The sequence below is a fragment of the Emydura macquarii genome, unplaced genomic scaffold, assembly GCF_026122565.2.
Source record: "Emydura macquarii macquarii isolate MOO-44397 ecotype Brisbane River unplaced genomic scaffold, CSIRO-AGI_Emac_v2 contig_2924, whole genome shotgun sequence".
Classification (NCBI taxonomy): domain Eukaryota; kingdom Metazoa; phylum Chordata; order Testudines; family Chelidae; genus Emydura; species Emydura macquarii.
This window is the reverse complement of record NW_027133061.1, coordinates 3,024,215-3,040,185: the sequence shown is the minus strand read 5'-3', so window position 1 is coordinate 3,040,185 and position 15,971 is coordinate 3,024,215. Positions and strand designations below refer to the sequence as shown.

At 56.1% G+C, this 15,971-nt stretch overlaps 1 protein-coding gene across 1 annotated transcript; it reads right to left on the bottom strand.

The window, feature by feature from the left end:
- Nucleotides 1–4,579: 4,579 nt before the first annotated feature.
- APH1A (aph-1 homolog A, gamma-secretase subunit) lies at nt 4,580–12,970 on the bottom strand. Its single transcript, XM_067569591.1, has 7 exons — nt 12,378–12,970; nt 10,418–10,588; nt 10,039–10,112; nt 9,374–9,496; nt 7,731–7,858; nt 7,067–7,190; nt 4,580–6,348 (listed from the first exon to the last, which is right to left on the bottom strand). The coding sequence occupies exons 1-7, from the start codon at nt 12,488–12,490 to the stop codon at nt 6,284–6,286; spliced, it is 798 nt and encodes a 265-aa protein (XP_067425692.1). The 5' UTR covers nt 12,491–12,970; the 3' UTR covers nt 4,580–6,283.
- Nucleotides 12,971–15,971: the final 3,001 nt, after the last annotated feature.

The following is a 15,971-nucleotide window of genomic DNA, read 5'->3' as shown; positions in this document are numbered from 1 at the left end:
CCTGCCTCTGCAGCACGGGGCACAGGCCACCTGCAGGTTTAAACTAGTGTAAATGATGGTTCTCTGTAACGTGAATTTACGTGAAGTTTAACTCAAGATTTGAGGATGTCAGTAACTTGGCCAGAGGTTGGGGGGGTCTATTCTAGCGCTGCTTCGCTGGGGGCAGGGCAGTGGGGGCGTCCATCTGAGCAGGGTTTACAAAGCAGAAAAACACCCGAGTAATTTTGGAGCCTACGTCACATTTCCAAGTGACTTAAGGGAGCTAAAGCGCCTCAAAAGCCAATGGGATTTAAGCGCCAAAGTGTACGGGCCACGTCTGAAAAACTGGACTGGGGCGCCTGAGTCACTTGGGTGCTTTTGGAAGCGTCTCCCCTGCTGTGGTTTATTGCCTTGCTGCGGCTGTTTAGCATCAAGTGCCCTGAGAAATAAACACACCCCACAATTTTAGGAGGGCGTGGGCGAGAACACGGGACTCCAGCTCCAGCCAGGCCTGGGAGCGTGGCCTACTGGTTAGCCCAGGGTGGCAGGACCAGCAGCCAGGACTCCTGGGTTCTATCGCTGACTCTGGCCAGGAACAGCAGAGACCGGCTAGAACTGAATTCAGGGAACCGAGCCAGGACTCGTGGGTTCTACGTGGGGCCCCATAGCACAGCCGGCTGGTGAGAAGACGGTGTCAGGACCCCTGGGGTCTGTTCACGGCTCTTTCGTGGACTTGATGTGTGAGCCTGGCCCGAGTCGCTCCCACTGTTGCTGTCAAAGCTTCCCCCACTCTAAGAAGGGGCTAAAACTAGCCCTCATCCCGGTGTGACTCCCTTAAAGCTGCAAAGTGCTTGGAGATCCTCAGGGACGGAGAATAAATTACTCCCTTTTCAGCATACGGGGAGTCTCTCTCCGCCCTACACCGGCCTCCCAGCTGCTCCACAGCCAGGCCTGCCTATTTACCCACAGTGCTGCCAGGTCCAACAGCTCAGGGTGTTTTACCAGGGGGTCCCTCCAGCCCCCTCCCTTCCCCCGCCTGGGGCCCAGCCCACTCCCCATCCCCCCACTCCAGTCCCTTCTGAGCCAGTCTTTGTTGCTGGGCTGGGATTATTCAGAGCCGGGTTGGGGTGGTTGGAGTCTCTTAGGATCACACAGGCCTGAGCCAGGGGCTGGTCTAATCCCCGCAAGAGAAAAGCTCCTTGGTAACCGGGATTTGGTATCACAACATGAGGCTGAGGGGCGGGGATGGGGGAATAAATCAGTGAAGCCAGCACCAGCCTGCAGAGCGGGTCAGCGCCGCAGAACTCCTGGGCTGCTTTGGAACCAGGCCCAGGCATCTGCCAAGCGCTGGGCCCACGGTAGCCGCGGTAGGATGCTCCCACCCCAGCCAGAGCCACCCCAATGCCCCGGCACCGTGCACGCCAGGCAGGGCTGCATGGACAGAGCCAGGGTCAATGGGAGAAACTTACCAGGCTGGGCTAGCCAGGAGGGCAGCCAGGAATGCGCTGCCCAATGGGAAAGGGCTGGTTCCCCACCCACCGGGAGCGCTAGGGGCAGATCCAGCCTATTCCAGCAGCTTGGGGGTTTCAGCCCCTCACCCCTTTTGCAATCAAGGGAGGATTTTTTTCATCTTCCAAAAAATCAAACTCACGCAGGCCGTTGGGACCCAGTCACAGCACCGCCTACCCCAGCCGGCTGCTGCCTCAGTTTCCCCCACCAACAACTAACACGTATGGAGGAATGGCCCTTCCTGGGGCTCGAGCTCGTTAACGAGCACCCTTCCTCCCCCCGCAGCCTTCCTCACTGGCCACGCTCGGGGTCTCAGTCCTGCCTCTTGCTGCTGCTGCACCCCAGCCTTCCCAGCCAGCTCCTGCTCCCTACAGGCTGCCCCACCAGCCCCCCGCCTGGGAGTGAGGGAGAAGCAGGCCATAGAAAGCATCTCGTGAGCAGCAATTCCCAAGGCTTCCGACCTGCAAGCTCCCTTCTTTCCCCATTGGCTCCCCCCAGGCTTTTGTTTACCTCCCCCGCAGGCTGAGCTACCCCCCACCACCCGACTTTGCTCTTTTTCTCTACCTGGGGAGGAGGCTCAGGTGGGGCTGGACCCATCTCCTCTTAAAGGGCCGGTCCCCCTGTGGCAGATTCCACAGGGCAGCAGCTCTTGCATGGAGTCCCACACACAGCATCCAGAGTCTGGGGCTCCAGCAGCATCAGCCTTTATCCCCGAGTCCCCAGGAACCATCTATGCACCAGAAGCGCTATTCTCCCTTGTGTAATGCAGCCAGCTCTGGGGTGGAGCAGGGGAAAAGAACAACGGCTAAGTACACTGAAGGCTTCTTTCCGTATGACACCCCGCACTTCCCCAGCAGCTCAAAGCCCTTCTCAGGCAGCGGTGGATATTATACCCACATCCACCCATTACACTTAAGGCGGGTGAGACAACCTGCTCAAGGGGCCCCGGTGAGTCAGTAACAAGGCAGCAAACTCCAGCCTGGGCTCTCCCGCCTAGCCCCTGCCTTTGAGTAGCCATGTGTGCACTGATCAGCTGGAGCCCCCACAGCACCCCACGCCCCGGCCCAGCACCTGCCCCCTCTTCCGCTAGCCCCAGAGTCTGGGGGGCCCCGGTTTGCTCTCCCGCCAGGCTGGAGGGAGCCGCAGCTCTAAAAGGAGAGTGTAAAAAGGCATCAGGCAGCGGTGGCTGGAAGATCGCCCGGCGGCCGCACAGCTTACAAGTGTGCGGCTTACACCTTGCACCCAGCAAGGCCGTGGAAAACCAGCCAGGTGGCAGCCCCTGCTAGTGAGGGTGGCTCTCACCCAGCCCCATAGGGCCAATTCGCCTCCCTCCTCCTCTTCCTCCCACATCCAGTTCCGAGGTCAGAGCACCCCCTGGTGGCCAGCAAGATTGAAATCAAAAGCCTCTTCCTGCACCTGCAGGCAGCGTTCCCGCTCGCACCCGTCATGCTGGCCTGCATGTTTAGGGCCAGCCAGTGTCCTGCCCGTTACATGCACAGTTCCACTACTCCAGGCCCTTGTCTCTGCTGCTGGTCAGTGGAGAACTGGGGATGCCAGAGCTAGCCCCGTGTGGCGGCTATTTTTTAACCAAATAGGTTGCCAGGATGGAGAGGGAAGGTGGGGTAAAGGGCAGCCTGGACTCTTCTCAAGGTGGGAGTAACTGGAACTAGGACTCCTGGGTTCTCTTCCCTGCCTGTGTCATGGACTTCCTGGGGGATCTTAAGGCAAGCCACTTTGCTTCTCTGTCCCTCCATTTCCCCATCCGTTAAAGGATTGTTCTTCACCCACAGGCTGTGGACACAGATCCACATGGAAGGTGCCTTAGAAATCCAGAGTAGTAGGAGGCAGGTTTAGGAGACAGCGGCTGTAAAACTAAAACAAAACAGAGCCGTGGCTTTTGTTCATGCTGGGACATTCAGGCACAGCCTGCACCCACCCCACAGTCCTGGAGAGGGAGGTTTCTGGGTACAGCTCAGCTGTCGGGGTGCAGACAGATCTACCGAGCTCCTCCTAGAACGCACAGTCTCTACTGCTGGGAGGGGTCTCACAGCTGATTCACTGACACACTGGGGAGACAAACCCTCCTATTCGCTGCTTTGCGATCGCTCTAGCGCCTTCAGCCGCCTGATCTCAAGCCACTGCTGCATTAACCTCCCCTCCCCACCATGCCAGCGTGAGGGGTCTCTAATTTGGTGATGGGGAAACTGAGGCCCAAAACTGTCACCCATTAGTTCGTGGTGCTGACAGCTGCCACCCACAGAGCAGAAAGCGCACTTGGGGCAGATGCCGAAACGTGTCACGATGGCCGAAATGCGGCTGTGTAGACGCAAACCACAGCCTGTTACTTAGGAGAGGCAACTGCCTGCGCCCTTAAACAGCTGCAACTACCCTGGCTACCGCAGCCGCACGGACAGGGCCTGAGAAACATCCTTTCCTTCTGCTGGTGGCTGTGCGCTACCACCCCTGCTTCTTCGCTATTCGATGGGCAAGTTCTGCATCACGGGAAGCCGGGAAAGCAGGAAGAGAGAAGAAAGAGCAAGGACGTGCCACAAAAAGCCAGTTAGAGAGAGAGTTCTGCTCCGGCCCCAGGACTCCTGGGTTCTGTCGCCGACTGTGCGGCGAGTTTAGCAGCACCTGCAGCTGGAATAGCTGCTGCGCAGGGGAGGGGCAAGGGTTAATTAATGCGTACAGGATGTAAGGCTTGGATGGAAAACGCTAGCGAAGGAATTTCGTCAGAATCACAAGGCACCTAGCCCTGGGCACGAGACGCTTCACTGAGGAAGGCGCCAGGCGGCTGGCAGAGATTTCACAATCCGAACGGAAAGTGCATTTTCGCAACTCTCCCCGGCTCAGCTGAGCATGTCGCAAGGGTTCTCCCAGCACAGGTCGGGGGTAATGCACTGGACAGGGATGCAGGAGAGCTGGGGTCTATTCCCAAACTGCTGCATGATCTTGGGCAAGTCACGGCAACGCTGTGCCTCAGTTTCTCCTCCTCCCCCAGTGTATTTAGACTGGCGGCTCTTCAGGGCAGGGCCTAGCTCGCTGAGTGGCTGGGCAGGGCCTGATCCCAACTGCTATGGTAGTAATGGTAGTGGATGGCCCTTAGATGGCCCTAGGCAGGGATACAATCCCCTCATAAAATAAGTGGATTTACCCCAAACGTTGCCCAGACGTGGCCAGAAGGAAACACCAGGTCTCACTCCAGGCCCATTACAAAAGTGTTTATTAGGCATCATACCGTCTCTATTAAAAGGGTTTTACTCTGAATCAAAAAACTATTTTAAAAATCCCGACGTTACCGCCTGATAGTGACTCTTCTCCCAACCTCAGACAAAAACCACACGCTGAGATGTTCAGCCTCTCGTAGCAGACAGCAACCGGCTCGCCGCCGCTCTCCACTGGCAGGGGGTCTCCAGGGCAAGATTCGCGGGGCAATCGATTTATCCCCTGAGAGCAGCAGCCCTGCTTAGCCCCCTTCTACAGCACTGGAAGCATCTGGGCCTGTGGAGGAGACCCGCTAATGCCCACAGCTGGGGCAGCGCCTGCTGCACCAGATCAGCGCTCGCAGAGGCAGCGATACCAAGACCCGTTCTGCAGCCGTGGTGCTAGCCCCAGCCCTCCCTAAATCAGATCCTCGCCCTCCGATCCGGGGCACGACTTGCACGCTGCATCGCTCTGCCTGGCCTCCCACTAGAGGGCGCCTGTGAGCGAGACAGGAGGCACACTTACCTTTTCCCCAGCTGGTCCCCACACTTAGCTAGGGGTGCAGCTCTCTCGTGGGGGGCAGCGATGTTAACCCCCGCCAGGCTGTGGTCCCTAGATACGTCCCTCGGACTGACACATGCGTGCCCTGCAGCCCAAGGACTGAGTGCTGTAGTGTTTCCAGACCATCACCCCTTTCTCCCAGGGATCCTGGGCTAACTAAACCTGCTGGGGGCACATTCACCAGCAATCCCTGGAGAGAAGTTAGTAGGGCTGGCTGCACTTCGAGGGGGGAAGCACCCCATCCTTTTAGGGTTCTGTTCCAACTGACCCCTCCCCGAAGCAGGCCAAGCCTTTATCGGTGGGCCGAGTTTCCAGCTGAGTCAGTCACAGGCTGCAGCAGCAAATGCAGAGGAGCCACAGCCGTCCTCCCGCCCACAAACCCAGGGGCCCGGCTGAGAGATCAGGGGGCCCTCTGTGGCCCCGTGCCCCTGAGCCCAGGGCAGACTGGCACTAACCCAACCGAGGCACTAACCCAGACCAGGCATTACCGCTTAGACCCCAATCAAGGACCATTTCTAAAGTGGTTCCAAAAGCGACAGTCGCCGATGCTGCCAGACAGGACTTTCCAGGCCGCTGTGCCGCGGCACCAGTTAGACAGAGGAGCTCCCAAGTGGGCAGCGTCTTCATACCGGGAGTGGGGAGCCGAGTTTGCAAGTCCTGCCATGACCCCAATTCTGGGCAGGTTCCAATTCGATCGAGTCGGAGAGGCCTGCTCAGAGCCTCAGTCTTTCGCAGTCAGAGCTGACAGGAGGAGGGAAAAAACTCGGGCAGAGCCCCAGGCCCCTGAATCCATGGCCAGAGACTGCCAGGGCCCCATGGGATCCAGCCTCGCAACCCCAGCAGTCCCAGATGGCGGCACAGCCCCAGCGTGAGCAGGGGGATCTGCTCTGACAGGCTCCGAGTCCCACACCCCAGCTCCTGCCACGGGGAGGGGGCGTCACAGGCTGCTCGCAGCTGCAGAGAACAGGGCACTTGGGTATTGGTCTTCCCTGGATGTGTCTGGCCGGCAGGTCCTGGGCGGAGGAGGCGCTCAGTCCTCGACCGGGACCTGCAGCGCAGAGTACACCATCACGTGGTTGTCTTCCTCCTGTTTACCTGCAGGGGAAGGGCAAAAGCCAGTAACTCAGGCAGCGGGGGGCGTGAAGCGGCGGGTGTGGCTTAAGGGACTGTTAATGGTTTCACGCCCTTCTACCGCTGGGTCACGGGTTCGAATCCAGATTCTCTAGGAAGGCCGCATGGAACAGAGACTTGAGATCAACCACAGCCTGGGTCTCAGCAGAGCAGGCTGCCTCAGGGTGGATGTCACCGGCACTGAGCGGCCCACGTCCCCCTCCTCGCCGGGGTCTGTGAGAGGGTCAGGACCGAGCAGGCCAATGGACAGCAAATGTCGCCCGAGGGCAGGGCTGAGGCTGCGCACGGTCTGCTGGCTCCTGGGGCTACAGGATGACTTGGATTCCCGGGGGCTGTTTCCCCAGCGCGGCATTTAGGTGGTTAGTGATGGAGCAGCGTTGGCACAACACCAGTCCCAGCACCCGGCTGAGAGTCTCTGAGTGTCATTTGAAGGCAATCGTTCTGGAGCAGGTCACTGGGTGGGGGTTGTGCGCACCCACCAGCTGGGAGTGGCTGCTCTCCATGTGCTACTGCCCCCCAAAGCACCCGTAGGCCAAGGGAGTCTCCTGAACGGATTTTGGGCTAGAGCCGCTCGCCAGCATTGTAAGCGAACGTGGCATTGGCCCATTCCCCACCTACCCACCCACCCCAGTGACCACGTCACCCCCCCTCCCCTCCCGCCAGGCGGCTGCTAGGTACTTACAGGAGAGGCAGGCGAGGATGTTGTGCAAGGAGCCTCCGGCGGTGAAGAAGGCCCAGACGCCCATGCAGATGGTGATGATATAAATGGGGACAAGGCTGGCCTGGTACCAGGGATTCAGGAAGGTCTAGGAGAGATGGAGGGACATGAGGTCAGAAATGCCGCCACCTTCCAGCTGCCTGCAGAGTCCTGGCACCCCATGCCAGCCAGTGCCCCTGATCCAGGCTCTCTGCTCCAGGCCTTCAGGCCTCTAAGCGTTTGGGGGGGATGCGGGGACAGGCAGCATCCCCTCCCTCCACCCACCAACTCCCCAACCCCCACTCGAAGCAGAGCAGCGCCATGCTGAGCTCTGCTGCAACTTCTGCCCATCGGTTTCACCAGGAGGAGCTTAGTGGAGAACACAAAGCCCCTTGCAAGGGCTTTATTAACACTGCTTAAGTCCCCCCCATCCCCCACCAGCATGTCAGGATCAGCTGCTGCAGGGGGAGGGGCAGAACAGTTCCTGACTCACCCAACCCCTCTGAATTGGCTTTTGATGACACTTAAGGAGAGGCAGCCCAGACAATCCCCCCCCCCCCATCATTCCCCCAGAAGCACAGGTCAGCGCCAGCTAGCCCCGCCCCACCGACCATCCCCATCCTATCCGATCACCGGCAGCCTCACTCACCAGCCCCGACGTGAGGAGATGACTGGCCACCACCAGCCCCACGGACCAATAGCGCTGCTTCTCGCAGGCGTCAAAGAAGATCACCCCCCAGAAGGTGTGCAGGAAGACGACTGCCATGGTCAGGAATGCTGGGAGGAGAGAGAGGGGAACAGACCAGTGAGGTGTCAGCACCCCACACCTTCCCAACAGCGACACGTTACCACAGTCTCCCCGCTTCCATAGCGCCTTTCCGCTGGTAGGATCCTGAAGCATTTTGCAGACTGGTTTGTGCATCGGCTGTTGAAATGCAGCCACCTCTGGAGTGGAGCCCAGCAGCCACCCCATACGATACTTTTTATAGGAGGAGGGGGGAATCATTTCTCCAGTGAAATCTGAAGTTGGAAGAGGGGATGAATTTGGGGCTAACATCCCAGACTTTATGGGAAGTGCCTCGGGGTCATTAGCGACCCCAAGGAAACGTCTACACTACAAACGTAAGTTGACCTATGTTAGGTCGACTTACAGCCACTGCAGTGGTTCATATCCACGCTACCCTCCTTCTGTCCGTGGTGGGTGTCCTCACCGGGAGCGCTTCCACTGACTTAAGAGGGGCCATGTGGATGGGTGGGAGGGTCCCCGCAGGGAGCCTGGCTGCATGGAAGCTCGGGGCTGAGAGTGGGGAAGCTGCAGGGAGCTTGGGGGACAGGCAGGCTGTAACTGGGTCCCCATACCTGCCCCCCGCTTTCTTGTCAATGTCACGGCTCCAGCACAGAGCTGTGAAATTGACAAGAATGACAGCCAGCAGCCCAGGTAAGTAACCTGTAGTGTCTACACTGACACTGCGCGGCCCTCACTGCACCAGCGTAAGTCCTATGCCTCTCGTGGGGGTGGAGTGATGCTGTTGGGGTATTAGGGCACTTGCCTCAGTCACAGCGTGTACACGGACATAGTTAAGTTGACACAAGCTGCCTTATCTCCAAAGTGTAGAACAAGACTAAGCAATGAGGGACTTGGGGTTGCATCTCGCTGGGAAAGGGGATTCACAGTTCCAGCCGCAGGCAGTTCTTCGCAGGCTACGTAACAGTAACACTTTTCTAGCCCTTTCATCCAGGCTCTCCAGGTACCGTCTGGTCATCAAGATTCAGAGCCCCACCAGGTAGCCACATTTTTAGCGAGGGCCCAGGGTCACACAAGTCCATGGCAGAGCCGGGACTAGAACCCTGGCAGCACTGAAGTCAAAGGAGGTTCACCATTTACTTCAATGAGGCCAGGATGTAACCCTGGATCTCTAGACTCCAAGTTTCCTGCTCTAACCAATAGACAGCATTGCCTCCCAAGACGGATGCTGCAGTGGTAAGATATTCAGCTCTTGGCTGACAGGGAGGAATGGGGCAGACTTGCATCATGCCCCGGCCAGTCTCCTTTGGTTCTGGTTAGATCCAGTCTTCTACAACTGGAGCAAAAGCTGGTTCCTCATGATGTGTTTGACCCGGGGTCTGAGCCCAACCCAATTAATGGCACCACCCAGGACATTAAAAGCAAGGAGCTAGCACTGCAGTGGACAGAAAACCATTCAGGCAGGCAGCGGGCCCCGCAGCCCATCCCCAGGGCGTCAGGGCAAGATGATCTCATCGTTCCCAAGCACACAGGGGCTCCTGCCTTACCTGACGTGATGAAGTAATAAGGCGAATCCCCATGGATCCCTACGATGCCTGGCCCTATGGAGTCCGCCAGGATGTTAATGACCGAGAAGACCCCACTGATGATCCCGAAGGATAGCCCCGACACTAAGAAGGAGGAAGAGGATATTGACTAACAGCGCTGAAGTTACCGATGGCTGTGCAAAGCACCACAAGCAGCTTTGGACTCAACTGACAAGCACGGGGGAAGTTCCCCAGCATTTTCCACATCATCCCTGCTCTCCCCAGAGGCAAAGAGATGGACCAACCATTCGGAGATGCCTTGCCAATTCTGTACATTGCAGGGCTGCAGCTAATGTGTTCTGAGGCAGGGAGGGGATGGACCAGCAAGCGGAGGGGGATGCATCCTAAGTGCATGCCAAGGCTACTGGCAAGCGGCCGAAGTTAATAGAGGGAAGCATGAGAGCCAGTCAGGCTGTTGCTGCAGATTGCAGCAGAGTCGGCAGTGCCCGGAAGGCAGCCATTGCTGCACACCAGCTACCCTGATCCAATTCTTATGTCGCCCGCATCACTGTGGTATCTGAGCCCCCTGGGCCTGCTGCAGGGCACGACTGAAATGGTGTGTGAAGGGGTCAGTCATTTACATGGGAAGGGGGAAAGCACAAGCTCTCGCCCAGCGGCTTACTCACCGTAGGCCATCTGCTTGAGGGAGATGGGAGACTGCCCATCCTCACTGAGGGTCGCTAAGCCTTCATCGGCTTTCCTGGGGGGTCAGAGAAAGAAGAGAACGGAAGTTTGGCGGTTAAACGAGGGGAGGTGGCGTTTATCGAGCAAGCGGCAGACAGCAAAGAAGAGCAGCTCATGGACAATATCTAGAAGGGAGACAGGTGGCAACACTAGGGAGCAAGTTCTACAATCAGTTGCCACCCGCGGTTTCTAATCATCATCGCTAGCTCTTATCTAATGCTTTTCATCAGTAGATCTCGAAGCACTTTACCAAGGACGGCAGTGTCTCTGTCCCCATTTCACAGAGGGGGACATAGCCTGCTCCCAGAGAGGTTCTCTTACTTGAGTAGCTTGAAGTAGGCAAATCTAAATGCTTCCTGCAGCAGCACTGACACCGCGGCCCCGAAGACGAGGAGGCCATACTGCAGCCTGGAGTTCTCCTGATTGCTGAGATGCACTGAAATGAACCAGATCAAGGAGGCCAACAGCAGGGAAACTAGCCAGAAAAACGCCCTGTCAGAGAGCAAGACAAACAAGTTAAGATGTGTGCTGTCAATGCAGCATGTTCCCTTTGGGTCACGCGCTCAATAAGGAAGTTTTATCATCTCCTACCACACTTGATCATGCTCCTGTGAGACACATGCTATCCCCAGGCAGTGGATATGAAGGAAGTGGGTGGCACAGTAAACTAACAGGAGATCTGGAGTCCTAGGTTCTACTCCTAAAGCGAAAACTGACTCACTTAGCAACTATGGGTGCAAGTCACTTCCTCGCTGTAAAATGGGGAAGCTATTTAGTATTCTTAGCCCCTCGAAGTCACAAGAACATGGGTCTTTCACGGGCCCATCCCTGCGGTGAGAAATGCACCACTACCGCAGTGGATCTGGGCTGCTCTGGGCTCTTCCATAAGCAGCAAATGCTTCCTGTTGCGGCTGACACATGGGCATGACCAGGTGTGGTTACTAAACAACTGGTAGCCACAACCCTGCAACAGCCAACACAGAGGAGCAACTATTGGGGTCTTGTGCAAGGTTTCCATATAGTTGGTCACAAAAGTTGTGCATTTGTCATGAGGAGCCTGTAACCCCTGCCCACTTGGTGTGGTGCTCTGTCACCTGCTAGGGGGCGGCTGGGCCATTTATGAACCTGCTACTGTTTGGGTCTTTTAGTTCCAGCAGTCGAGCCTCTTACTTTTCTACCCAGAGGTCCAATGTTCAATCCCCGCTGCCAGAGACTCATTGAGAGACATTGTATTACGGGTCAGCCTGCAGCCGGGACACACGCGTGACCAGCTCTTTAAGAGCATGACACTGCATGGCAGTTTAAGCAGCCAAGCAATCAGAAACCCCCACTTCAAAGAGGGCCTGCCCAAGGGGAAACAGCCCAGCGCAAACACTGAGCACGGCCTGGACTTTAGAGCCGCAAAGATTTCAGCAAAGGTGGTTTAAATCCCAACAATGCTTGCTCCGTAGCGGCTGTTTGGCACCAGTCAGGGACGTCTCGCGCAGCCTGCACAGTTGGTGCACAGATTACACGGCTACGCTCTAGATAAGGTTGCAGTTTCGTGACCATTGTGTCCCTTCTGGAGCAGGAGAGTTGAAGTCTGGGAACTCAATTGCCGGGAAACGAGGAGGCAACTTAATCCTCCCAAGAATGTTGGGAGTTATGTCAGAAAGGCAGAAAACAAAAGGTGGGAGGCCAGGAAAGGCAGGGTTAGTTTTCCACTTTCCAAACAGTGATAGAAAGTTGAAGCCTCAACTCTGCCCCGAACGGGGGAGACTCAGCCTAGCCCAAGCCTAATCCCCCCCCAAATGCCAGCAGGCAACCCCCAGACTAACTCAGAGAGGAGTAAAACTTTCACCCTCCAGACCTCTTCCCTCTGCACTCTCCAACCCCAGCAGGATCGACCTGATGGGGTCCCGAGCAATCCCATATCCCAGTGAGTCCCCACCCCCAGCTGCCAGTATGACCACCCAAGAGGTCCCCCCGGCTGACCCAGCCCCCCCCAGAGGGTCTCTAGCACCTCAGCACACACCCTGGGTGGGACCTCAGCACGCCCCAGACACATCCAGCCCGCCCCAGAGGGGATGCCCCGTATGGGCACAACCCAGCACCCAGTGGATCATGCAGGGGGTGGGAAGGGCGGGTTTCCAGCCCTAGGATGACTTCCGAGGGGGGAGTCCCCTCAGCGCCACCCTCGGACCCAGCTCCTCCCGACCCCCCCACGAGGAGACGTCCCCGTTCCCACCCACCCCCGCCAGGCAGATCTCCACGGGGAGGGGGTGCCCAGCCCCAGACTCACCCCGCCACCAGGATGATGACCCGGAGCGGGTCCCTGGCCACCGTGAGCAAGAAGAGGGAGAAGGCCGGGCCGAAGGCAACAAATGTGCAGCCGAAGAAGACAGCGGCCCCCATGGCTGCGGGGTCCGGGGGGGGAGGGGTCCTCGGGCTCTGGGGGCCGGGGATGGGGGAGGGGCAGGATCAGGGGGGGGGAGGGGATCAGGCTCTGGGGCCCGGGGGACGGTTGGGGTCAGTCTCGGGGGGGTCCAGGCGGGTGGGGGGGCGGATTGGGGGAGGGGGAGGGGCAGGCTCTGGGGCCCGGTTTGGGTCAGTCTCGGGGGGTCCAGGCGGAGTGGGGGGGGGGCCCAGAACTGGGGGGGAGGGGCAGGCTCTAGGGACCGGAGTCAGGCAGCCCCAGTAGCTGCCCCGCCTGGCCGGGCTGGGAGCCGACACCCCCGGCTGCACCCGCGGAGCGGATCCCGTACGGAAGCCGAGCAGGGGACAAAGAAAGAAAGGAGAAGGCCCAAAGGCCCGGGTGGGGGGTGGACCCCGCCTCCAGCGGGCGGACGTAGCCTGGCTGACCAATGGGCGGCGGGGGAAGGGGGCGTGCTCCCGGGTTCGGTTGTCGCAGGCACCGCTCAACCGCTCCTCCCGCCCCATGGCATTCCGGGAGTTGTAGTTTTCGGGGCGGGGCCACGGGCAGTCGCAAGAGGCCTCGGATGCTCAGAGCGGAGAGTGCGAGGCGGAGCATCCCTGGCTGGCGGCCAGCTCCGGGCAGGGGCGGGGCGGGGCGGGGCGGGGCTGGGGGCTGCTAATGTCTAGGTGTAAAAACATGTGCAGAAAACTGAAGCTGCAAAGTTTGGCTCTGGGGCTGAAGCGGCCCCAAGCCAGGGTGACCCCATCTCCTGATTTTATAGGGACAGTCCCAGTATTCGGGGCTTTTTCTTATAGAGGCGCCTATGAACCCCCCACCCCCATCCCGATTGTCACACATGCTATCTGGGTCACCCTACCCCAAGCTCTGGGACGTCTGGATCCGGGACTAAACTTGCCCCAGTTCCAGAGTTTTGGTTTGGACTCACTGTAGAAATCCCTTGTAAAAACCGATGCACCCTTAAAAAACATCCACCGGCGCGGGGTAGAGCAGGGCCTCCTCCCATGTGGGACGAGTGGCCACGAGACAAAACCCTTCTAATGAGCTCACTGTGGGTCCCTTTTTTGTTCTGTCTTTGTACAGCTCCTAGCACAGCGGAGTCCTGACCCAGGATTGGTGCCTCTTGTGTGCTGCCACCCCACAAAAAATAAAATTAATGAGTAATGTATGATTATTATTGATTATGTTTATTTAATGGGTTACAGAGCATATTGGGAGCTTTTCTTAAAGCCCCAGATCCTAGAGTCATATCACAATGTGAGAATTTCAGCTGCTTTTTTTTAACAAAAATAAGTTTTTCGCACTCATTTCTGCCGAGCAAAATGTGAAAATATGAACCCTAACGGCTACGACACCAGAAAACAAATGAAAAGGATCCCAAAGTGGTTCTTTTATAAAATCACATGATTTTTAAGCCAATCTCATGATTTAGGGGGCCTGACATGATTTTTGAATGCCTGGGGTTGGCAATACAGTTTTTCATGGGGTCTGTATGACTCTGAGGATTTTTTTGTCAGTCATCGGCCTGAAATTTCCATGCAGCCACAAGGTGTCACTGTGGCAAAATCGCATTTCATTGAAGCACACAGAATTGGCAATCCAATTAACCCTCTGAATACAAAATAAGTAACCCACCAGTGACTGCAGCCTGTGCTTGAAATAAGCAAACATTTCAGAGGAGCTGAGCTCCCGCCTTGCTTGGACAGCCGGCCGAGCTAGCAATCTTCCTCCTGAATTTAAAAACCACTCCCACGTCAAAGGGTATTTATTACTGCACACAAAGCCAGTCTCATAGAAGACGAAAGGGAATAAACTTTGAAAATAAAAGCCCCAGGAGAAGTAAAGGGAAGTATTAATTTTTTCTGCTTTTAAACCCCTTAAGGCCTGATTTTCAAGGCATCCACAATGCCAAATGAAGTGAATGTGAGCGGAAAAGCATTTCTAAACATCAGCCTTTGTTACCATTCATGGCTTGGTTTATTAATTCATCATTATATGCTCCAAGGCCCAGATTTTCAAAAGGCATTTGAGTGTCTAACGCCATTGAGTTCAATGGAATGTCTTTGCCCTAGTGTTTGTGCAGGATCCAAATATATGGCCTGCGGACCATGACCCAGACCCTATTCATATCAGAGGGAGTTCCACGCACAGAGCAGGGGCTGTCTTCGGCCATTAATGTGCCCTGACTAGATACTGGGCTCAATAGCTGGCTGCAGGAGACCTTCCGGTTGTGTGCCAGCTCCCACAGCACGGCAAACTCCTCTCTCCACATCAGTCTCAACCCTGAGCTGGGAGTGCTGTTGCCGAGACTGCAAACAAGTAAATGCAAAGTGACCACGTGTGGGCGCTGAGCAGTTTTAGTTTGAGTCCTACAGCATTTCACAGCAGCCACCAAAATGGCAATGATTTGAACCCGTGACTTAGGCCGGGTCTGCATTTCAAAGTTCTACTGGTATGTCTGTGTTTGCTAGCAATGTGATTTCTCACCAGAATAGCTTACAGCCCTCGTGCAGAAGATGCCTCATACCAGCTAGTTCCCCTTTCCATGAGGGAGTGAGCTGTGGTCAGCAGTTTTATATCAGTATAATGGGATCCCCACGAGGGGCGTTGTACTGATTTAACTATACCAGTCAAGTTAAAGCATGGCAACTTTTACTTACAGACAAGGTTAGGGCAGGGTGGGAGATGTTTTTCCCATTCTGTGAGAGTTTTTGAGATTTTTGACATTTTTTCCCCACCCCGAATTGGGATGAAAACTTGAAAGCTTGAAAAAAATTGCAAACCAATATCTGAAAAAAAGAAAAAATGTGCACTAGGTCAATAGAAATGTTTCCTTTCAATGTTCTCCTTTTTTAGTTTGAACCTTTTCTCTAGGTCAAAGTGGCTCAAATTTCAAAACAAGAAGTCATTGTGAACTGAACAACGGGACTCTTCATTTAGAAAACGTCAAAATGGGATGTTTCGACAATTTCAAGACTGTTCTTCCCCCCCCCCCCCCGATTTCTCACTGGGAGATTCGCCGAAACCAAACCTTTCCCGCGAACAGCTTCCATTTTAACAAATTAGCATTTTCCAGAGAAAAAAATTTGCATCTGAAAAGTCTCAGCCAGCTCTTCTAGACAAGGCAGCTCCAGAGCCCATTCCCTGTCCCCGGAAACCATACACCCCCCTGTGGACTCTCGTTTGCTGTAGAAAGATCATTTTGCAAAGCCCTCTGAGACCATGCTGACAGCTAGGTGATATCTGCCCTGCTCTGCAGCACTCACTTCTACACTAGCATTTCCTTTAGGTTCCACCATCAGCGTAAACCCGGTCTGCAGTATTTCACAAGCTCCCCCAACTTTTGGCATCTAATTTTGAGTTCTCATTGAAGGCGAGACCAGAAAGGAAATGAAACAGAACTGGCCGTATTTTTTTTTTCCATTTAGTGTATCAAGACTTTAGCTCTTTGAATTCTCACCT

Coding starts and splice junctions, on each gene's coding strand:
- APH1A (XM_067569591.1), bottom strand. CDS start 12,490: ATGGGGGCCGCTGTCTTCTTCGGCTGCACATTTGTTGCCTTCGGCCCG. Junction 10,589..12,377: donor GTCATCATCCTGGTGGCGGG/GTGAGTCTGGGG, acceptor GCTCTCTGACAG/GGCGTTTTTCTGGCTAGTTT. Junction 7,191..7,730: donor ATCTCCTCACGTCGGGGCTG/GTGAGTGAGGCT, acceptor CATCTCTCCTAG/ACCTTCCTGAATCCCTGGTA.